Genomic DNA, 23,537 nt, shown 5'->3' with positions numbered 1-23,537 from the left:
CAGCAATCTGAACTGAGAGGAAAGAAACTCTTTGCTTTTCTTTTTGAGTCAGTTACATTTGATATAAAACAGTAGAAAGAAATCTATTTCTTCCAATCCATATGATAAATCAAGCATGCATGCATATATAATATAAATCAGGATACACTTGCTAATATCTATAATAGACCATACAATCCTATAAGGTTATATTTCTAAAGGACATTAATTATGCTTTTATTCAATTAATACATCTCTATTAAATTCTGATATCTGAAAACCTGACAGGAAGCCAGTGAAGGGATTCACGGAGGGGATCTGCCGTGGTGGAGCGATGTGAGGAGTGGATAATTCTGGCTGCCGCATTCATGATGGACTGCAGTGGGGCTGTTCGGGTCATAGGGAGACCAGACAGCAGGGCATTGCAGTAGTCAAGGCGGGAAATTATGAGGGCATGTGTCAGGAACCGGCCCGCGGCACGCCTGCGTATACGGTTCCCGACTGCGGGTTTGACCAGATTGAGAGGGGAAGCAGCCTTAGTCAAGCTAAAACAAGGCTGGGACCCCTCAGAACACTTCTCACTGCCACCACTAGCTGTTGCTAGACACTTCCACTCTGCTGTCGAGTGCTCAGCGCGCAATCTGCGTTTTCGTATTCGGGTCACCTTTGCGCTTTAGGCCGAATACGGGAACGCCACGCACACACACGCACAATTGCAATCTTACACTGTAGTGAAGCAAAAACAGTCGTTCCGAACGATACTGTTAGCCACTCTGCTGTCGAGCTACTCGCACTGGCGTTTTCGTACGTTGGGTCAGCAGCACGCTTTAGGCCAAAGTTTGACAAACGCCCCACACACAATGCAATTACAATCTTATACGGTAGGGTTGCTCAATCATACAATCAAGCATGGACTTATACACAGCTACACTGCAGTCTCTTCTAGGCTATGAGTGTTAGTTTAGTACAGCAGAAGTCAAACTTATTTAATAACGATTTAATATTCCAGAAAAAAAGTGGAACAATGCAGAAAATAATATATACAAAAGATTTACAAAAGCAAAGTAAAAGTTACAATGATAAAAGTTACAAAGATACACACAAGGATATTTGCATAAAAATAAAATGGGGATCAAAACGTTACCAACTTGAAGATCTAAACGTTGTTTGCGGGAGAACGCGGTTCCGGCCAGTAGCCGGGGAAGTTCTAGCGTTGTTGCTACCTCCAGAGAGCTACGATTTGTGACTGTCCCAGGCTGGGGTTATATAGTCTGCTGGATGGCCTGAGGCCACTCACATGTCCATATCCAGGAATAATCCAATTTCCTACATAACGCGCGTCATATCCTTTCCTGTGATATGCAACTTCAAAGCGTTCCTGTCTCAGTTTTCAGATCATCAAAAAGGACTTCCCCCCCCCCCCCCCCCCCCCCCCACGCCAGGTGACCATTGATTAAGGCTTCCTCAACCTTCCAGCAGGCCTGTCATATGTAAATGTCAAACATTCCTGTCCACTTGGAACTTGGCAGACTCACTTAGTCGGATATTGTTTTGAAAAATTAAGAGAAATCTGTTCCTGTATCATCCACATCATCAGCACCCCAATAGATCACCACAGCATGGATGAGGAGTTTGGTGGTGGCAGAGGTCAGGAAAGGGCGAATCTTACAGATGTTACGAAGGTGGAAGTTGCAGGACTTTGTGAGGTTTTGGATGTGGGGAGTGAAGGAGAGTGCGGAGTCCAGGGTGACACCCAGACAGCGGGCTTGAGAGGTAGGGCGAATGGTAGTGTGGTTAACAGTGACCTGCACATCTGGGAGGTCCAGGGATGACCAGGGTAGGAAGATCATAAATTCCGTTTTGTCCAGGTTTAGTTGCAGGAACCTAGCGGACATCCAGGAGGAGATGTTAAATGTTAGGTTCAATATTTATGGACCTGGATGTACATAGTTAATGTGTAGTTTGAGATATCTCTAGAGCTGGTGCATATGGTAAATCACAGCAGTATGAGGAACAGTAGGAGGAGGGCCGTGCCCTAGCGGGCTTGTATGTTTATATGAGGTGTGGTGATGCAGGAATTCTCTCTTGCAGAGCGCAGTCACGTGCCTCCTGTGGCCTCTGGAGAACACCATCGTCTTTGGCTTGTCGGAGGGGAAGGTAGGTCACCCTGTGATGTCACCACACATATACAGGGGAGCATGTCACACAACATATATCCATCTGTTACCAGGGGTCCTAAGTCTACAGTCACCGAGCTTCTGTCATCCATGGTGCAGGGCTCCACCTGACCTTCTGTCATCCATGGTGCAGGGCTCCACCTGACCTTCTGTCATCCATGGTGCATGGCTCCACCTGACCTTCTGTCATCCATGGTGCAGGGCTCCACCTGACCTTCTGTCATCCATGGTGCATGGCTCCACCTGACCTTCTGTCATCCATGGTGCATGGCTCTACCTGACCTTCTGTCATCCAGGGTGCAGGGCTCCACCTGACCTTCTGTCATCCAGGGTGCAGGTCCCCTCCTTCTGTCATCCAGGGTGCAGGTCCCCTCCTTCTGTCATCCATGGTGCAGGGCTCCACCTGACCTTCTGTCATCCATGGTGCAGGGCTCCACCTGACCTTCTGTCATCCATGGTGCAGGGCTCCACCTGACTTTCTGTCATCCATGGTGCAGGGCTCCACCTGACTTTCTGTCATCCATGGTGCAGGGCTCCACCTGACCTTCTGTCATCCATGGTGCAGGGCTCCCCTGTGACATTGCCAGTCAGTGCCAGGCATCCCCTGTGATATTACCAGTCAGTGCCAGGCATCCCCTGTGATATTGCCAGTCAGTGCCTGGCATCCCATGTGATATTGCCAGTCAGTGCCAGGCATCCCGTGATATTGCCAGTCAGTTCCAGGCATCCCCTGTGACATTGCCAGTCAGTGCCAGGCATCCCCTGTGACATTGCCAGTCAGTGCCAGGGATCCCCTGTGAGATTGCCAGTCAGTGCCAGGCATTCCCTGTGACATTGCCAGGCATCCCCTGTGACATTGCCAGGCAGTGCCAGGCATCCCCTGTGACATTGCCAGGCATCCCCTGTGTGATTGCCAATCAGTGCCAGGCATCCCCTGTGAGATTGCCAATCAGTGCCAGGCATCCCCTGTGACATTGCCAGTCAGTGCCAGGCATCCGCTGTGACATTGCCAGTCAGTGCCAGGCATCCCCTGTGACATTGCCAGTCAGTGCCAGCCATCCCCTGTGACATTGCCAGTCAGTGCCAGGCATCCCCTGTGATATTGCCAGTCAGTGCCAGGCATCCCCTGTAACATTCCCAGTCAGTGCCAGGCATCCCCTGATATTGCCAATCAGTGCCAGGCATCCCCTGTGATATTGCCAGTCAGTGCCAGGCATCCCCTGTGATTTTACCAGTCAGTGCCAGGCATCCCCTGTGACATTGCCAGTCAGTGCCAGGCATCCCCTGTGATATTGCCAGTCAGTGCCAGGCATCCCCTGTGATATTGCCAGTCAGTGCCAGGCATCCCCTGATATTGCCAGTCAGTGCCGGGCATCCCCTGTGAGATTGCCAGTCAGTGCCGGGCATCCCCTGTGATATTGCCAGTCAGTGCCGGGCATCCCCTGTGATATTACCAGTCAGTGCCAGGCATCCCCTGTGACATTCCCAGTCAGTGCCAGGCATCCCCTGTGATATTGCCAGTCAGTGCCGGGCATCCCCTGTGATATTGCCAGTCAGTGCCGGGCATCCCCTGTGAGATTGCCAGTCAGTGCCAGGCATCCCCTGTGAGATTGCCAGTCAGTGCCAGGCATCCCCTGTGAGATTGCCAGTCAGTGCCAGGCATCCCCTGTGACATTGCCAGTCAGTGCCAGGCATCCCCTGTGACATTGCCTGTCAGTGCCAGTCATCCCCTGTGATATTGCCTGTCAGTGCCAGGCATCCCCTGTGATATTGCCAGTCAGTGCCAGGCATCCCCTGTGACATTGCCAGTCAGTGCCAGGCATCCCCTGTGACATTGCCAGTCAGTGCCAGGCATCCCCTGTGACATTGCCAGTCAGTGCCAGGCATCCCCTGTGACATTGCCAGTCAGTGCCGGGCATCCCCTGTGACATTGCCAGCCAGTGCCGGGCATTCCCTGTGATATTGCCAGTCAGTGCCGGGCATCCCGTGTGATATTGCCTGTCAGTGCCAGGCATCCCCTGTGACATTGCCAGTCAGTGCCAGGCATCCCCTGTGACATTGCCAGTCAGTGCCAGGCATCCTCTGTGAGATTGCCAGTCAGTGCCAGGCATCCCCTGTGATATTACCAGTCAGTGCCGGGCATCCCATGTGATATTGCCAGTCAGTGCCTGGCATTCCGTGATATTGCCAGTCAGTGCCAGGCATCCCCTGTGATATTGCCTGTCAGTGCCAGGCATCCCCTGGCCAGTCAGTGCCAGGCATCCCCTGTGACATTCCCAGTCAGTGCCAGGCATCCCCTGATATTGCCAGTCAGTGCCAGGCATCCCCTGTGATATTGCCAGTCAGTGCCAGGCATCCCCTGATATTGCCAGTCAGTGCCGGGCATCCCCTGTGAGATTGCCAGTCAGTGCCGGGCATCCCCTGTGATATTGCCAGTCAGTGCCGGGCATCCCCTGTGATATTGCCAGTCAGTGCCGGGCATCCCCTGTGATATTACCAGTCAGTGCCAGGCATCCCCTGTGACATTCCCAGTCAGTGCCAGGCATCCCCTGTGATATTGCCAGTCAGTGCCGGGCATCCCCTGTGATATTGCCAGTCAGTGCCGGGCATCCCCTGTGAGATTGCCAGTCAGTGCCAGGCATCCCCTGTGAGATTGCCAGTCAGTGCCAGGCATCCCCTGTGAGATTGCCAGTCAGTGCCAGGCATCCCCTGTGAGATTGCCAGTCAGTGCCAGGCATCCCCTGTGACATTGCCAGTCAGTGCCAGGCATCCCCTGTGACATTGCCTGTCAGTGCCAGTCATCCCCTGTGATATTGCCTGTCAGTGCCAGGCATCCCCTGTGATATTGCCAGTCAGTGCCAGGCATCCCCTGTGACATTGCCAGTCAGTGCCAGGCATCCCCTGTGACATTGCCAGTCAGTGCCAGGCATCCCCTGTGACATTGCCAGTCAGTGCCAGGCATCCCCTGTGACATTGCCAGTCAGTGCCAGGCATCCCCTGTGACATTGCCAGTCAGTGCCAGGCATCCCCTGTGACATTGCCAGTCAGTGCCAGGCATCCCCTGTGACATTGCCAGTCAGTGCCAGGCATCCCCTGTGACATTGCCAGTCAGTGCCGGGCATCCCCTGTGACATTGCCAGCCAGTGCCGGGCATCCCCTGTGATATTGCCAGTCAGTGCCGGGCATCCCGTGTGACATTGCCAGTCAGTGCCAGGCATCCCCTGTGACATTGCCAGTCAGTGCCAGGCATCCCCTGTGACATTGCCAGTCAGTGCCAGGCATCCTCTGTGAGATTGCCAGTCAGTGCCAGGCATCCCCTGTGATATTACCAGTCAGTGCCGGGCATCCCATGTGATATTGCCAGTCAGTGCCTGGCATTCCGTGATATTGCCAGTCAGTGCCTGGCATTCCGTGATATTGCCAGTCAGTGCCAGGCATCCCCTGTGATATTGCCTGTCAGTGCCAGGCATCCCCTGGCCAGTCAGTGCCAGGCATCCCCTGTGACATTCCCAGTCAGTGCCAGGCATCCCCTGATATTGCCAGTCAGTGCCAGGCATCCCCTGTGACATTGCCAGTCAGTGCCAGGCATCCCCTGTGATATTGCCAGTCAGTGCCAGGCATCCCCTGTGACATTGCCAGTCAGTGCCAGGCATCCCCTGTGACATTGCCAGTCAGTGCCAGGCATCCCCTGTGACATTGCCAGTCAGTGCCAGGCATCCCCTGTGACATTGCCAGTCAGTGCCAGGCATCCCCTGTGACATTGCCAGTCAGTGCCAGGCATCCCCTGTGACATTGCCAGTCAGTGCCAGGCATCCCCTGTGACATTGCCAGTCAGTGCCAGGCATCCCCTGTGACATTGCCAGTCAGTGCCAGGCATCCCCTGTGACATTGCCAGTCAGTGCCAGGCATCCCCTGTGACATTGCCAGTCAGTGCCAGGGATCCCCTGTGAGATTGCCAGTCAGTGCCAGGCATTCCCTGTGACATTGCCAGGCATCCCCTGTGACATTGCCAGGCAGTGCCAGGCATCCCCTGTGACATTGCCAGGCATCCCCTGTGTGATTGCCAATCAGTGCCAGGCATCCCCTGTGAGATTGCCAATCAGTGCCAGGCATCCGCTGTGACATTGCCAGTCAGTGCCAGGCATCCGCTGTGACATTGCCAGTCAGTGCCAGGCATCCCCTGTGTGATTGCCAATCAGTGCCAGGCATCCCCTGTGAGATTGCCAATCAGTGCCAGGCATCCCCTGTGATATTGCCAGTCAGTGCCAGGCATCCCCTGTGATATTGCCAGTCAGTGCCAGGCATCCCCTGTGATATTGCCAGTCAGTGCCAAGCATCCCCTGTGACATTGCCAGTCAGTGCCAGGCATCCCCTGTGATATTGCCAGCAGAGCCGGGACAAGGTCCTTCAGCACCCAAGGCTGAGACAGCAAAGTGCGCCCCTCCATCCCTCCCACACCAGCCGTCACACACTAATTGCTATTAGACTAAGAGGCGCCCCAGGGCCCCCAACATCCCCAACACCTTAATCTCTAGTTATCTGGCTTGCAGTCACTGCTATGTATGCCCTTTTCTTATTTCTTTGTGCTTCAAACACAATTGGGAATGACAGCTGAATGAATTGTGCGCCCCCTCCTACACTGCGCCCTGAGGCTGGAGCCTCTTCAGCCTCTGCCTCGGCCCGGCCCTGATTGCCAGTCAGTGCCAGGCATCCCCTGTGATATTGCCAGTCAGTGCCAGGCATCCCCTGATATTGCCAGTCAGTGCCGGGCATCCCCTGTGAGATTGCCAGTCAGTGCCGGGCATCCCCTGTGATATTGCCAGTCAGTGCCGGGCATCCCCTGTGATATTACCAGTCAGTGCCAGGCATCCCCTGTGACATTCCCAGTCAGTGCCAGGCATCCCCTGTGATATTGCCAGTCAGTGCCGGGCATCCCCTGTGATATTGCCAGTCAGTGCTGGGCATCCCCTGTGAGATTGCCAGTCAGTGCCAGGCATCCCCTGTGAGATTGCCAGTCAGTGCCAGGCATCCCCTGTGAGATTGCCAGTCAGTGCCAGGCATCCCCTGTGACATTGCCAGTCAGTGCCAGGCATCCCCTGTGACATTGCCTGTCAGTGCCAGTCATCCCCTGTGATATTGCCTGTCAGTGCCAGGCATCCCAAGTGATATTGCCAGTCAGTGCCAGGCATCCCCTGTGACATTGCCAGTCAGTGCCAGGCATCCCCTGTGACATTGCCAGTCAGTGCCAGGCATCCCCTGTGACATTGCCAGTCAGTGCCAGGCATCCCCTGTGACATTGCCAGTCAGTGCCGGGCATCCCCTGTGACATTGCCAGCCAGTGCCGGGCATCCCCTGTGATATTGCCAGTCAGTGCCGGGCATCCTGTGTGATATTGCCTGTCAGTGCCAGGCATCCCTTGTGACATTGCCAGTCAGTGCCAGGCATCCCCTGTGACATTGCCAGTCAGTGCCAGGCATCCTCTGTGAGATTGCCAGTCAGTGCCAGGCATCCCCTGTGATATTACCAGTCAGTGCCGGGCATCCCATGTGATATTGCCAGTCAGTGCCTGGCATTCCGTGATATTGCCAGTCAGTGCCAGGCATCCCCTGTGATATTGCCTGTCAGTGCCAGGCATCCCCTGGCCAGTCAGTGCCAGGCATCCCCTGTGACATTCCCAGTCAGTGCCAGGCATCCCCTGATATTGCCAGTCAGTGCCAGGCATCCCCTGTGATATTGCCAGTCAGTGCCAGGCATCCCCTGTGATTTTACCAGTCAGTGCCAGGCATCCCCTGTGACATTGCCAGTCAGTGCCAGGCATCCCCTGTGATATTGCCAGTCAGTGCCAGGCATCCCCTGTGATATTGCCAGTCAGTGCCAGGCATACCCTGTGACATTCCCAGTCAGTGCCAGGCATCCCCTGTGATATTGCCAGTCAGTGCCAGGCATCCCCTGTGATATTGCCAGTCAGTGCCAGGCATCCCCTGTGATATTACCAGTCATTGCCAGGCATCCCCTGTGATATTGCCAGTCAGTGCCAGGCATCCCCTGTGATATTGCCAGTCAGTGCCAGGCATCCCCTGTGATATTGCCAGTCAGTGCCAGGCATCCCCTGTGATATTGCCAGTCAGTGCCAGGCATCCCCTGTGATATTGCCAGTCAGTGCCAGGCATCACCTGTGATATTGCCAGTCAGTGCCAGGCATCCCCTGTGATATTGCCAGTCAGTGCCGGGCATCCCCTGTGATATTACCAGTCAGTGCCGGGCATCCCCTGTGATATTCCCAGTCAGTGCCGGGCATCCACTGTGATATTGCCAGTCAGTGCCGGGCATCCCCTGTGATATTGCCAGTCAGTGCCGGGCATCCCCTGTGATATTACCAGTCAGTGCCGGGCATCCCCTGTGATATTGCCAGTCAGTGCCAGGCATCCCCTGTGATATTGCCAGTCAGTGCCAGGCATCCCCTGTGATATTGCCAGTCAGTGCCAGGCATCCCCTGTGATATTACCAGTCAGTGCCAGGCATCCCCTGTGATATTGCCAGTCAGTGCCAGGCATTCCGTGATATTGCCAGTCAGTGCCAGGCATCCCCTGTGATATTGCCAGTCAGTGCCAGGCATCCCCTGTGATATTACCAGTCAGTGCCAGGCATCCCCTGTGATATTACCAGTCAGTGCCAGGCATCCCCTGTGATATTGCCAGTCAGTGCCAGGCATCCCCTGTGATATTACCAGTCAGTGCCAGGCATCCCCTGTGATATTGCCAGTCAGTGCCAGGCATTCCGTGATATTGCCAGTCAGTGCCAGGCATCCCCTGTGATATTGCCAGTCAGTGCCGGGCATCCCCTGTGATATTGCCAGTCAGTGCCAGGCATCCCCTGTGATATTGCCAGTCAGTGCCAGGCATCCCCTGTGATATTGCCAGTCAGTGCCAGGCATCCCCTGTGATATTGCCAGTCAGTGCCAGGCATCCCCTGTGATATTGCCAGTCAGTGCCAGGCATCCCCTGTGATATTGCCAGTCAGTGCCAGGCATCCCCTGTGATATTGCCAGTCAGTGCCAGGCATTCCGTGATATTGCCAGTCAGTGCCAGGCATCCCCTGTGATATTGCCAATCAGTGCCAGGCATCCCCTGTGATATTGCCAATCAGTGCCAGGCATCCCCTGTGATATTGCCAGTCAGTGCCAGGCATCCCCTGTGACATTGCCAGTCAGTGCCAGGCATCCCCTGTGACATTGCCAGGCATCCCCTGTGACATTGCCAGTCAGTGCCAGTCATCCCCTGTGACATTGCCAGTCAGTGCCAGTCATCCCCTGTGACATTGCCAGTCAGTGCCAGGCATCCCGTGACATTGCCAGTCAGTGCCAGGCATCCCCTGTGATATTGCCAGTCAGTGCCAGGCATCCCCTGTGATATTGCCAGTCAGTGCCAGGCATCCCCTGTGACATTGCCAGTCAGTGCCAGGCATCCCCTGTGACATTGCCAGTCAGTGCCAGGCATCCCCTGTGACATTGCCAGTCAGTGCCAGGCATACCCTGTGATATTGCCAGTCAGTGCCAGGCATCCCCTGTAACATTCCCAGTCAGTGCCAGGCATCCCCTGATATTGCCAGTCAGTGCCAGGCATCCCCTGTGATATTGCCAGTCAGTGCCAGGCATCCCCTGTGATTTTACCAGTCAGTGCCAGGCATCCCCTGTGACATTGCCAGTCAGTGCCAGGCATCCCCTGTGATATTGCCAGTCAGTGCCAGGCATCCCGTGATACTGCCAGTCAGTGCCAGGCATCCCCTGTGATATTGCCAGTCAGTGCCAGGCATCCCCTGTGATATTGCCAGTCAGTGCCAGGCATCCCCTGTGATATTGCCAGTCAGTGCCAGGCATCCCCTGTGACATTGCCAGTCAGTGCCAGGCATCCCCTGTGATATTGCCAGTCAGTGCCAGGCATCCCCTGTGATATTGCCAGTCAGTGCCAGGCATTCCGTGATATTGCCAGTCAGTGCCAGGCATCCCCTGTGATATTGCCAGTCAGTGCCAGGCATCCTCTGTGATATTGCCAGTCAGTGCCAGGCATCCCCTGTGATATTGCCAGTCAGTGCCAGGCAACCCCTGTGATATTGCCAGTCAATGCCAGGCATCCCCTGTGATATTGCCAGTCAGTGCCAGGCATCCCCTGTGATATTGCCAGTCAGTGCCAGGCATTCCGTGATATTGCCAGTCAGTGCCAGGCATCCCCTGTGATATTGCCAGTCAGTGCCGGGCATCCCCTGTGATATTGCTAGTCAGTGCCAAGCATCCCCTGTGATATTGCCAGTCAGTGCCGGGCATCCCCTGTGATATTGCCAGTCAGTGCCAAGCATCCCCTGTGATATTGCCAGTCAGTGCCAGGCATCCCCTGTGACATTGCCAGTCATCCCCTGTGACATTGCCAGTCAGTGCCAGGCATCCCCTGTGATATTACCAGTCAGTGCCAGGCATCCCCTGTGATATTGCCAGTCAGTGCCAGGCATCCTCTGTGACATTGCCATTCAGTGCCAGGCATCCCCTGTGATATTGCCAGTCAGTGCCAGGCATCCCCTGTGATATTGCCAGTCAGTGCCAGGCATCCCCTGTGATATTGCCAGTCAGTGCCAGGCATCCCCTGTGATATTGCCAGTCAGTGCCAGGCATCCCCTGTGATATTGCCAGTCAGTGCCAGGCATCCCCTGTGATATTGCCAGTCAGTGCCAGGCATCCCCTGTGATATTGCCAGTCAGTGCCGGGCATCCCCTTTGATATTACCAGTCAGTGCCGGGCATCCCATGTGATATTGCCAGTCAGTGCCAGGCATTCCGTGATATTGCCAGTCAGTGCCAGGCATCCCCTGTGATATTGCCAGTAAGTGCCAGGCATCCCCTGTGATATTGCCAGTCAGTGCCAGGCATCCCCTGTGAGATTGCCAGTCAGTGCCAGTCATCCCCTGTGACATTGCCAGTCAGTGCCAGGCATCCCCTGTGACATTGCCAGTCATCCCCTGTGACATTGCCAGTCAGTGCCAGGCATCCCCTGTGTGATTGCCAATCAGTGCCAGGCATCCCCTGTGTGATTGCCATTCGGTGCCAGGCATCCCCTGTGAGATTGCCAATCAGTGCCAGGCATCCCCTGTGAGATTGCCAATCAGTGCCAGGCATCCCCTGTGATATTGCCAGTCAGTGCCAGGCATCCCCTGTGAGATTGCCAGTCAGTGCCAGGCATCCCCTGTGATATTGCCAATCAGTGCCAGGCATCCCCTGTGATATTGCCTGTCAGTGCCAGGCATCCCCTGTGACATTGCCAGTCAGTGCCAGGCATCCCCTGTGACATTGCCAGTCAGTGCCAGGCATCCCCTGTGACATTGCCAGTCAGTGCCAGGCATCCCCTGTGAGATTGCCAGTCAGTGCCAGGCATCCCCTGTGAGATTGCCAGTCAGTGCCAGGCATCCCCTGTGATATTACCAGTCAGTGCCAGGCATCCCCTGTGATATTACCAGTCAGTGCCAGGCATCCCCTGTGTCACAAGAGCCCCACTGGCCGTGAACACGCAAAACCGTCCGATCCGATTCTAGCACACAGATTGAGAGCTATGGACGCAATCTGCGTAGAATTGGCGGAGTTTGAGCGTCACGACGCAGTAGGGAGCCTGTGAGGTTACGAAAATACACTTTTACTCCAACCCAGGGGTAGATTTGCCACCATCTCTGTTTTCTATCAGCCCAGAGATAACTGCTAACTGGCTATAGACCTGTGAAACAAACAACCGGTTAAAACTGTGCAATTCCTATCTATCTATCAAAACAGTAGCGTCCCTTCGGAAGTTTAGGTCTCGTCTGTGTATACTGAATAGAAGGTTTTACTGAGAGGTAAAGACCTTTTAAAAAGCCTTTATTTGTTACAATATAAATAATTAATATATACAGACAATCGTGAACAATTAAACGATGAGAGACAGTGATAACACAGTACATAAAAGAAAAAAGGGATAAAAAGAACGAATACTTATGATTCTGTGGAAAGTCCGTTCGGGAAAAGACAAAGTTCCTTTGTTGCAGTTAGTTCGCAATATGGCCGAACCACATGGCCGTTGCTCCGCCTGCAAGATGGCCACTGCTATTTCCCCAAGCAGTGGCAGTCTTTTCGGTATGATGGAAAGTGGGGGAATTGGCTGGGGGTCCTCATGCAATCAGTTTTGAGCACTGACATTTCTGGGCGGAGTCTCAAGCTCAGCCCAGGGGCGTGTCAGGCAGTGAGTTCTCAGGGGAGGAACTTCCAGCCATCCACAAAATATGTCCAATTTCATACCCCGCCGGGGTTTTGTCGCACATGCAAACCGATTTCATATTCAGATTGGGCTGAGAATACACGTTCATAGGACATCAAACTTGCAATATTTGGGGCGCACGGGGACCCCATTATTCATATCTCAGCCCCTGCTCGGGTTACCTGGCTATGTCTAGTATCACCATATTCTACAGAATTAGGGAAACAAAATTATGTAATTTTCATATTCCTCCCATGGATGGTATTTGCAAAATGTGACAAAGTTATCAACACCATGCATTCCATCCTCAGTTTAGTCGGTGCCGTCAAGACTGGGAGGAATGTAGGTGTCAATAGACCTCATGCTGTGCTAGCTTCCCCTGTTGAATAGACTCTGTTGGTATTTCAGCTCTGCCCAATTAGCACATTAGTGTCACCAGAGCTTTTCCGGGAGCCTTAACAGGATTTCTTGCTAAACCAGGTTGCTTTAGCCATATGCTAACGCAGGCCCATTCAGCCCTCATGGCAAAAGGGGGGGGAAGGCAGGAAGGAAAAACTTCTATTTTAAAAATAAAGAATGTCAGTTTTCCGATCACGGTTGCGATCGGACAATCGGCCGCGAATCCTCGGACGACTGGGCGTCGCCCGGCGTCACACCTCCCCCTTCCCGAGCTCTGCTCAGGGAGGTGTCAACAGGACGCCTTCCGTAGCAGCTATTGGCGCTGTTGGGTCGGGTTCCCCCTGACACCGCGACAGCCCATCAGCGTTTTGGTGTCGGCTGCCTGCTTTGTGTTGGATCGTAAAGTCGTACTGCTGCAATGACAGGCTCCACCGTAGGAGCTTGCCGTTGGTTCCCGCAGTACGGTTTAGCCAACTCAGGGGATTGTGATCAGTGACGATCGTGAAGGAGCGGCCGTACAGATACGACTGCAGTTTCTGTAGGGCCCACACGATCGCCAGGCACTCCTTTTCAGTTGTGGAGTAGGCTACCTCTCGGGGCAGGAGCTTCCGGCTCAGGTAGAGGATAGGGTGTTCATCCCCCTTTCCATCCACCTGGCTGAGGACTGCGCCGAGACCGTAGTCAGAGGCATCGGTTTGCACCACAAACCGACGACTGAAGTCTGGGGCCTGAAGCACAGGGGCGCTTGCGAGGGCCTGCTTCAAGGCCTGGAAGGCATTCTCGCAAGCGGGGGTCCAGCTAACAACCTTGGGGTGCTTCTTGCTAGTGGCATCGGTCAGGGGCTTCGCCAGTGTACTATAGGCGGGAACAAATTTCCTATAGTAGCCGGCGGTCCCCAGGAACGCCTGGACCTGCTTTTTCGTGATAGGTCGAGGCCATGCCAGGATGGCGTCCACCTTTCCCGTGTCAGGTTTCAGGGTGTTACCCCCCACCCGGTGACCTAAGTACTGCACCTCGGTCATGCCAATCTGACACTTACTCGGTTTAACCGTCAGATTGGCCATGGCCAGCCTCTCTAGTACCTGGGACAGGTGTTTGAGGTGTTCTTCCCAGGTGGGGCTGAACACCGCAATGTCATCCAGATACGCTACAGCGAACCCTTGCATTCCCTCTAGCAGGTCGTTCACGGCCCGCTGAAACGTGGCGGGGGCGTTCTTCATCCCAAAGGGCATCATCGTGAACTCGAAGAGGCCGAAAGGGGTGATGAAGGCCGACTTTTGCCTCGCGTCAGGTGCAAGTGGTATCTGCCAATACCCCCGGCTCAGATCCATGATTGATAGGTACCTGGCTGATGCCAGTGTATCTAGCAGCTCATCAATGCGAGGCATGGGGTAGGCGTCTGTAGTGGTGATGGCGTTCAGTTTCCTGTAGTCTACGCAGAACCGAGTTGTCTGGTCCTTCTTGGGGACCAGGACAACAGGGGCTGCCCAGGCACTACTGGACTTTTGAACCACCCCTAACTCCAGCATCTCCCTCACCTCCTTCTGCATGTCCGCCTGTACCTCGGGAGAGACACGGTAAGCGGATTGCCTGATGGGGGGATGGGTACCTGTATCTACCCCATGCACCGCCATACTGGTCCGCCCCGGGATACCGGAGAAGGTGTGCTGGTACTGGCCCAGCACCTTCTGTAACTGCTCTTGCTGGGCTGAGGCGAGCTGTGGATTGACGTTTAGGTCGCCGTCCACATCTCGTACGTCAGCCAGCAGGTCTAACAGGGGGTCTGCCTCTCCCTGCTCTAACCGGCTGCACACTGGCAGCGCATACTGGGTCCTGTCATGGTGGGCCTTCAGCATGTTTACATGAAAGCTCTTCTGCTTCCTGCCCCCCATGTTCACTAGATACGTCAGAGGGTTTAACCGCTGCACTACAGTAAAAGGCCCCTCCCAGGCTGCTTGCAGCTTGTTCTGCCTCACGGGAAGAAGGGCAAATACCTTGTCACCCACATCAAATGACCGCTCTCCAGCAGTGCGGTCGTACCATGCTTTTTGTTTGGCCTGAGCCTGGGCCAGGTTGTTGGTCACTACTGCGGACAGGGACTCCATTTTGTCCCTGAACTTGAGGACGTAATCGACCACGGAGACATCAGTGGGGTCGCCCTTGCCCTCCCATGTCTCCCGCATCAATTGTAAGGGTCCTCGGACATTCCTCCCATACAGGAGTTCAAACGGGGAAAACCCGGTTGACTCCTGCGGCACCTCCCTGTACGCAAACAACAGATGAGGCAGGTATCGTTCCCAGTCCCCACCTTGCGACTCAACAAACGTGGTCAGCATTTGCTTCAGCGTCCCGTTGAACCGTTCACACAGTCCATTGGTCTGCGGGTGGTAGGGACTGGAGACAATGTGCGTCATGTGTATCTTTTTGCACAGGGCCTCCATGAGTTCGGACATAAACTGGGATCCCTGATCGGAGAGCATCTCCGCAGGGAACCCGACTCGGGAGAAAATGTTAAGTAGCGCGCCTGCTACCTTGTCCGCCCTCAGGGAGGAAAGCGCCATGGCCTCAGGATAGCGGGTGGCGTAATCCACCACCGTCAGGATGTACCTTTTGCCACTGCTGCTGGGAGTGGGCAATGGTCCAATTATGTCGACTGCCACTCTGTGAAAGGGCTCACCTATGATTGGCAGTGGACACAAGGGAGCCTTGCGGGGGTTCCCAGCCCGTTTTACCTTTTGGCAAACAGTACATGAGCGGCAATAGTTGGTCACATCGATCCGCATCCTGGGCCAGTAGAAATGACCCTGGATACGGTCAAGTGTCTTGTGGATTCCCAAGTGCCCTGCCAGGGGAATGTCATGTGCGGACTTCAGCACATGCCCCCGGAAGGCACTGGGTACCACAAGCAACTTGGTACCCACACTTGTTTCACCTTCGGTGGGCTGTACAGGCTCGCTGTACAGCTTACCACCTTCCCAATATACCTTGAAGGTATCTTCATTCGTGAGGGGCTCCGAAGCCTGCCTTCTGAGTGCCTCGAGGCTAGGGTCAGTCTGGAGTGCTTGCACAAATGCAGCACTCTCGCTCTCAGCCAGCTGGCCCGTGGCATATGCAGTTAGTGGCTGAAGGCTACCATCCCTGTGGTCAGAGGAGGGGGAGGAGGCCGGAACCTCTTCCACCTGCTCTGAGCCCAGGTTCTGGGCAGCGCGGCTGCGTGTTACTGCCAGTACAGGTACACCTTCAGACTGGCACATACTGGCATTACTCACATCCTGGCTGCATGCATGAATTACAGTGACAGGTACAACAACATTTTCATCACAAACAATCGGTATGTCAAACACAGGTACCTGTGACACAGGTACTATTGGACTCGGTACCCCTGGACTGGGCACATTCAACCCACCTCCCCCCTGTTCTTGCCCCTTGGTGCAAAGTACCTTAGTGTGGGCGGAGAGTCCGTCTCCCTCCTGGCAGTCTGAGGGGCTTGGGGCAGGTTCATAATAGGACACAAGCTTGCCCAGGTCGGTCCCCAACAAAACTGGGACCGGCAGTTGGTCCAGGACCCCAACAACCTTCTCTTGAACCCCCACCCCCCAATCGATGGACACCCGAGCCTGGGGAATGCGAGAAAGAGTGCCCCCCACTCCAGTGAGGGTAAGGTATTTGTCAGGGAGGATATTTTCCGTCGGGACCAGGTGCGCACGCACCAGGGTGACATCCGCTCCAGTGTCGCGGAAACCGGTAACAAGCTGGTCGTTCACTGTAACCAGCTGGTGGTTGCTGCAAGCGGAGTGGATCCCTCTCCCATCTGCGAACATGACGTTGTTGGGTGCTCCCGGCTGGGGTGCGCTGGCTGGCGGCAGTTGCCGTGGGCGAGGTGTAGGTGGTGCAGGAGCTGGCGCGGTCTGCCTCCGCTCCGGGCAGTTAAACTTCATGTGTCCGGGCTTGCGGCAAAAGTGACAGGTGATGCCCTCTGTTACTGCAGGCCTGGACGCAGCAGCTGCGCTGGAGGGCCTCTGGGGCGCACGGCTCACAGAGGTAGGAGAGTCTGCAAAATTGTGGGACTGACCTCCTCTCCAGCTAGATGGGGCAGTCCTGCGGGTCTCCGGCACCCTGGTCGTTGCAAAGGTCTCAGCGAGGTCTGCAGCGACCGTCGCTGACGCCGGTCGGCGCTCCAGCACAAACTGGCGTACATCAGCCGGGCAAATGTTCAGAAACTGCTCCAGGACGATTAAGTCCTCCAGGACACCGTAAGACCCTTTAGTGAGGCCTAGCGTCCACTGGCGGAGTGTGGTGAGCAGACTGCTGACCACATCTTGATAAGAATCAGTAGATTTTTTCTGCCAGGACCTGAACCTTTTCCGGTAGGCTTCTGGCGTCAGCTGGTACTTAGTGATTATAGCCTCCTTTATAGCGGTATAATCATTGTCCTTTTCCACAGGCAGCTCTGAGAAAGCATCAAGCGCTTTGTAGCGCAGCAAGGGTGTCAGATGTCTGGCCCACTGGTCTTGGGACAGACGATACTGACGGCAGGCCTTTTCGAAAGACCTCAAAAACAAGTCAATGTCAGTGTCTTTTTCGATAATAGCAAATTTAAATTTTGCACTTACTGGAGCGGCAGTCCCTTCAGCAGGGAGGCTGGGCGTTGAACTCCGGCTGGCTTGCTGCACTTTCGCCATGTTCAGCTCATGCTGTCGTCTCTCCCGCGCCTCTGCAGATTGGCGTTCCTCTCGCTTTTGCTCCGCCATGTACTGCAGGTACTTGTCCACATCAGTTTCCATCAGCTTTTGCAATGCCTGCTGCATTACTGGATCAACATAACTGGACAGTCCAGTACTGGCCGGTTCCAGGCGAGTACTTTCAGGGGTTCTGGGGTCGGGGATCACACTGACAGCCTCCTGCGTATCTGTTGCCGCATTGCCCGCGGGTTGCTCAACCTCGGTACGCACAGGATCTTCAGTCTCTGGTTCCCCTCGACTTGCGTTAGATGAGCCGGTGTCCTCCACAGTGGACACCTCCAGCGTCCGCAGATTCTGGCTATCCCATCGGTACAAGTCCGTTATCAGGTCCTGCTGTTTCTTGCCGCGGATGTCCATGCCTCTCGCCTCGCACAGACTCTGCAGGTCGGATAGGACCATGACCTTGTAATTCCCGGACATTTCCATGCCAAATAAAAGAAAACTTAGGGGAGGGGTACTGGTTACACAGTCTCTCTGTATATATGAAAAATATATTGCACTCAGTCACTACCAACGAATTAGTTCGTTTCTCGATAGGGCTAATTCGATAGCCCTACCTGAGATACTATCAGCACACACAGATCCCAAACGCTGCCGACCACTGTCACAAGAGCCCCACTGGCCGTGAACACGCAAAACCGTCCGATCCGATTCTAGCACACAGATTGAGAGCTATGGACGCAATCTGCGTAGAATTGGCGGAGTTTGAGCGTCACGACGCAGTAGGGAGCCTGTGAGGTTACGAAAATACACTTTTACTCCAACCCAGGGGTAGATTTGCCACCATCTCTGTTTTCTATCAGCCCAGAGAAAACTGCTAACTGGCTATAGACCTGTGAAACAAACAACCGGTTAAAACTGTGCAATTCCTATCTATCTATCAAAACAGTAGCGTCCCTTCGGAAGTTTAGGTCTCGTCTGTGTATACTGAATAGAAGGTTTTACTGAGAGGTAAAGACCTTTTAAAAAGCCTTTATTTGTTACAATATAAATAATTAATATATACAGACAATCGTGAACAATTAAACGATGAGAGACAGTGATAACACAGTACATAAAAGAAAAAAGGGATAAAAAGAACGAATACTTATGATTCTGTGGAAAGTCCGTTCGGGAAAAGACAAAGTTCCTTTGTTGCAGTTAGTTCGCAATATGGCCGAACCACATGGCCGTTGCTCCGCCTGCAAGATGGCCACTGCTATTTCCCCAAGCAGTGGCAGTCTTTTCGGTATGATGGAAAGTGGGGGAATTGGCTGGGGGTCCTCATGCAATCAGTTTTGAGCACTGACATTTCTGGGCGGAGTCTCAAGCTCAGCCCAGGGGCGTGTCAGGCAGTGAGTTCTCAGGGGAGGAACTTCCAGCCATCCACAAAATATGTCCAATTTCATACCCCGCCGGGGTTTTGTCGCACATGCAAACCGATTTCATATTCAGATTGGGCTGAGAATACACGTTCATAGGACATCAAACTTGCAATATTTGGGGCGCACGGGGACCCCATTATTCATATCTCAGCCCCTGCTCGGGTTACCTGGCTATGTCTAGTATCACCATATTCTACAGAATTAGGGAAACAAAATTATGTAATTTTCATATTCCTCCCATGGATGGTATTTGCAAAATGTGACAAAGTTATCAACACCATGCATTCCATCCTCAGTTTAGTCGGTGCCGTCAAGACTGGGAGGAATGTAGGTGTCAATAGACCTCATGCTGTGCTAGCTTCCCCTGTTGAATAGACTCTGTTGGTATTTCAGCTCTGCCCAATTAGCACATTAGTGTCACCAGAGCTTTTCCGGGAGCCTTAACAGGATTTCTTGCTAAACCAGGTTGCTTTAGCCATATGCTAACGCAGGCCCATTCAGCCCTCATGGCAAAAGGGGGGGGAAGGCAGGAAGGAAAAACTTCTATTTTAAAAATAAAGAATGTCAGTTTTCCGATCACGGTTGCGATCGGACAATCGGCCGCGAATCCTCGGACGACTGGGCGTCGCCCGGCGTCACACCTCCCCCTTCCCGAGCTCTGCTCAGGGAGGTGTCAACAGGACGCCTTCCGTAGCAGCTATTGGCGCTGTTGGGTCGGGTTCCCCCTGACACCGCGACAGCCCATCAGCGTTTTGGTGTCGGCTGCCTGCTTTGTGTTGGATCGTAAAGTCGTACTGCTGCAATGACAGGCTCCACCGTAGGAGCTTGCCGTTGGTTCCCGCAGTACGGTTTAGCCAACTCAGGGGATTGTGATCAGTGACGATCGTGAAGGAGCGGCCGTACAGATACGACTGCAGTTTCTGTAGGGCCCACACGATCGCCAGGCACTCCTTTTCAGTTGTGGAGTAGGCTACCTCTCGGGGCAGGAGCTTCCGGCTCAGGTAGAGGATAGGGTGTTCATCCCCCTTTCCATCCACCTGGCTGAGGACTGCGCCGAGACCGTAGTCAGAGGCATCGGTTTGCACCACAAACCGACGACTGAAGTCTGGGGCCTGAAGCACAGGGGCGCTTGCGAGGGCCTGCTTCAAGGCCTGGAAGGCATTCTCGCAAGCGGGGGTCCAGCTAACAACCTTGGGGTGCTTCTTGCTAGTGGCATCGGTCAGGGGCTTCGCCAGTGTACTATAGGCGGGAACAAATTTCCTATAGTAGCCGGCGGTCCCCAGGAACGCCTGGACCTGCTTTTTCGTGATAGGTCGAGGCCATGCCAGGATGGCGTCCACCTTTCCCGTGTCAGGTTTCAGGGTGTTACCCCCCACCCGGTGACCTAAGTACTGCACCTCGGTCATGCCAATCTGACACTTACTCGGTTTAACCGTCAGATTGGCCATGGCCAGCCTCTCTAGTACCTGGGACAGGTGTTTGAGGTGTTCTTCCCAGGTGGGGCTGAACACCGCAATGTCATCCAGATACGCTACAGCGAACCCTTGCATTCCCTCTAGCAGGTCGTTCACGGCCCGCTGAAACGTGGCGGGGGCGTTCTTCATCCCAAAGGGCATCATCGTGAACTCGAAGAGGCCGAAAGGGGTGATGAAGGCCGACTTTTGCCTCGCGTCAGGTGCAAGTGGTATCTGCCAATACCCCCGGCTCAGATCCATGATTGATAGGTACCTGGCTGATGCCAGTGTATCTAGCAGCTCATCAATGCGAGGCATGGGGTAGGCGTCTGTAGTGGTGATGGCGTTCAGTTTCCTGTAGTCTACGCAGAACCGAGTTGTCTGGTCCTTCTTGGGGACCAGGACAACAGGGGCTGCCCAGGCACTACTGGACTTTTGAACCACCCCTAACTCCAGCATCTCCCTCACCTCCTTCTGCATGTCCGCCTGTACCTCGGGAGAGACACGGTAAGCGGATTGCCTGATGGGGGGATGGGTACCTGTATCTACCCCATGCACCGCCATACTGGTCCGCCCCGGGATACCGGAGAAGGTGTGCTGGTACTGGCCCAGCACCTTCTGTAACTGCTCTTGCTGGGCTGAGGCGAGCTGTGGATTGACGTTTAGGTCGCCGTCCACATCTCGTACGTCAGCCAGCAGGTCTAACAGGGGGTCTGCCTCTCCCTGCTCTAACCGGCTGCACACTGGCAGCGCATACTGGGTCCTGTCATGGTGGGCCTTCAGCATGTTTACATGAAAGCTCTTCTGCTTCCTGCCCCCCATGTTCACTAGATACGTCAGAGGGTTTAACCGCTGCACTACAGTAAAAGGCCCCTCCCAGGCTGCTTGCAGCTTGTTCTGCCTCACGGGAAGAAGGGCATATACCTTGTCACCCACATCAAATGACCGCTCTCCAGCAGTGCGGTCGTACCATGCTTTTTGTTTGGCCTGAGCCTGGGCCAGGTTGTTGGTCACTACTGCGGACAGGGACTCCATTTTGTCCCTGAACTTGAGGACGTAATCGACCACGGAGACATCAGTGGGGTCGCCCTTGCCCTCCCATGTCTCCCGCATCAATTGTAAGGGTCCTCGGACATTCCTCCCATACAGGAGTTCAAACGGGGAAAACCCGGTTGACTCCTGCGGCACCTCCCTGTACGCAAACAACAGATGAGGCAGGTATCGTTCCCAGTCCCCACCTTGCGACTCAACAAACGTGGTCAGCATTTGCTTCAGCGTCCCGTTGAACCGTTCACACAGTCCATTGGTCTGCGGGTGGTAGGGACTGGAGACAATGTGCGTCATGTGTATCTTTTTGCACAGGGCCTCCATGAGTTCGGACATAAACTGGGATCCCTGATCGGAGAGCATCTCCGCAGGGAACCCGACTCGGGAGAAAATGTTAAGTAGCGCGCCTGCTACCTTGTCCGCCCTCAGGGAGGAAAGCGCCATGGCCTCAGGATAGCGGGTGGCGTAATCCACCACCGTCAGGATGTACCTTTTGCCACTGCTGCTGGGAGTGGGCAATGGTCCAATTATGTCGACTGCCACTCTGTGAAAGGGCTCACCTATGATTGGCAGTGGACACAAGGGAGCCTTGCGGGGGTTCCCAGCCCGTTTTACCTTTTGGCAAACAGTACATGAGCGGCAATAGTTGGTCACATCGATCCGCATCCTGGGCCAGTAGAAATGACCCTGGATACGGTCAAGTGTCTTGTGGATTCCCAAGTGCCCTGCCAGGGGAATGTCATGTGCGGACTTCAGCACATGCCCCCGGAAGGCACTGGGTACCACAAGCAACTTGGTACCCACACTTGTTTCACCTTCGGTGGGCTGTACAGGCTCGCTGTACAGCTTACCACCTTCCCAATATACCTTGAAGGTATCTTCATTCGTGAGGGGCTCCGAAGCCTGCCTTCTGAGTGCCTCGAGGCTAGGGTCAGTCTGGAGTGCTTGCACAAATGCAGCACTCTCGCTCTCAGCCAGCTGGCCCGTGGCATATGCAGTTAGTGGCTGAAGGCTACCATCCCTGTGGTCAGAGGAGGGGGAGGAGGCCGGAACCTCTTCCACCTGCTCTGAGCCCAGGTTCTGGGCAGCGCGGCTGCGTGTTACTGCCAGTACAGGTACACCTTCAGACTGGCACATACTGGCATTACTCACATCCTGGCTGCATGCATGAATTACAGTGACAGGTACAACAACATTTTCATCACAAACAATCGGTATGTCAAACACAGGTACCTGTGACACAGGTACTATTGGACTCGGTACCCCTGGACTGGGCACATTCAACCCACCTCCCCCCTGTTCTTGCCCCTTGGTGCAAAGTACCTTAGTGTGGGCGGAGAGTCCGTCTCCCTCCTGGCAGTCTGAGGGGCTTGGGGCAGGTTCATAATAGGACACAAGCTTGCCCAGGTCGGTCCCCAACAAAACTGGGACCGGCAGTTGGTCCAGGACCCCAACAACCTTCTCTTGAACCCCCACCCCCCAATCGATGGACACCCGAGCCTGGGGAATGCGAGAAAGAGTGCCCCCCACTCCAGTGAGGGTAAGGTATTTGTCAGGGAGGATATTTTCCGTCGGGACCAGGTGCGCACGCACCAGGGTGACATCCGCTCCAGTGTCGCGGAAACCGGTAACAAGCTGGTCGTTCACTGTAACCAGCTGGTGGTTGCTGCAAGCGGAGTGGATCCCTCTCCCATCTGCGAACATGACGTTGTTGGGTGCTCCCGGCTGGGGTGCGCTGGCTGGCGGCAGTTGCCGTGGGCGAGGTGTAGGTGGTGCAGGAGCTGGCGCGGTCTGCCTCCGCTCCGGGCAGTTAAACTTCATGTGTCCGGGCTTGCGGCAAAAGTGACAGGTGATGCCCTCTGTTACTGCAGGCCTGGACGCAGCAGCTGCGCTGGAGGGCCTCTGGGGCGCACGGCTCACAGAGGTAGGAGAGTCTGCAAAATTGTGGGACTGACCTCCTCTCCAGCTAGATGGGGCAGTCCTGCGGGTCTCCGGCACCCTGGTCGTTGCAAAGGTCTCAGCGAGGTCTGCAGCGACCGTCGCTGACGCCGGTCGGCGCTCCAGCACAAACTGGCGTACATCAGCCGGGCAAATGTTCAGAAACTGCT

At 54.7% G+C, this 23,537-nt stretch overlaps 1 protein-coding gene across 1 annotated transcript in view; it reads left to right on the top strand.

Moving 5' to 3' along the window:
- Positions 1 to 23,537, top strand: part of IFT172 (intraflagellar transport 172) — a 619,018-nt gene that overhangs the window by 67,475 nt on the left and 528,006 nt on the right. Inside the window, exon 5 of the mRNA XM_068279802.1 lies at positions 2,071 to 2,136. Within this exon, the coding sequence (XP_068135903.1) occupies positions 2,071 to 2,136 (66 nt within the window). The remainder of the gene's footprint in view (positions 1 to 2,070; positions 2,137 to 23,537) is intronic.

This window comes from Hyperolius riggenbachi, chromosome 4 (genome assembly GCF_040937935.1).
Source record: "Hyperolius riggenbachi isolate aHypRig1 chromosome 4, aHypRig1.pri, whole genome shotgun sequence".
Classification (NCBI taxonomy): Eukaryota; Metazoa; Chordata; class Amphibia; order Anura; family Hyperoliidae; genus Hyperolius; species Hyperolius riggenbachi.
This window is presented reverse-complemented; position numbering and strand designations above follow the sequence as displayed.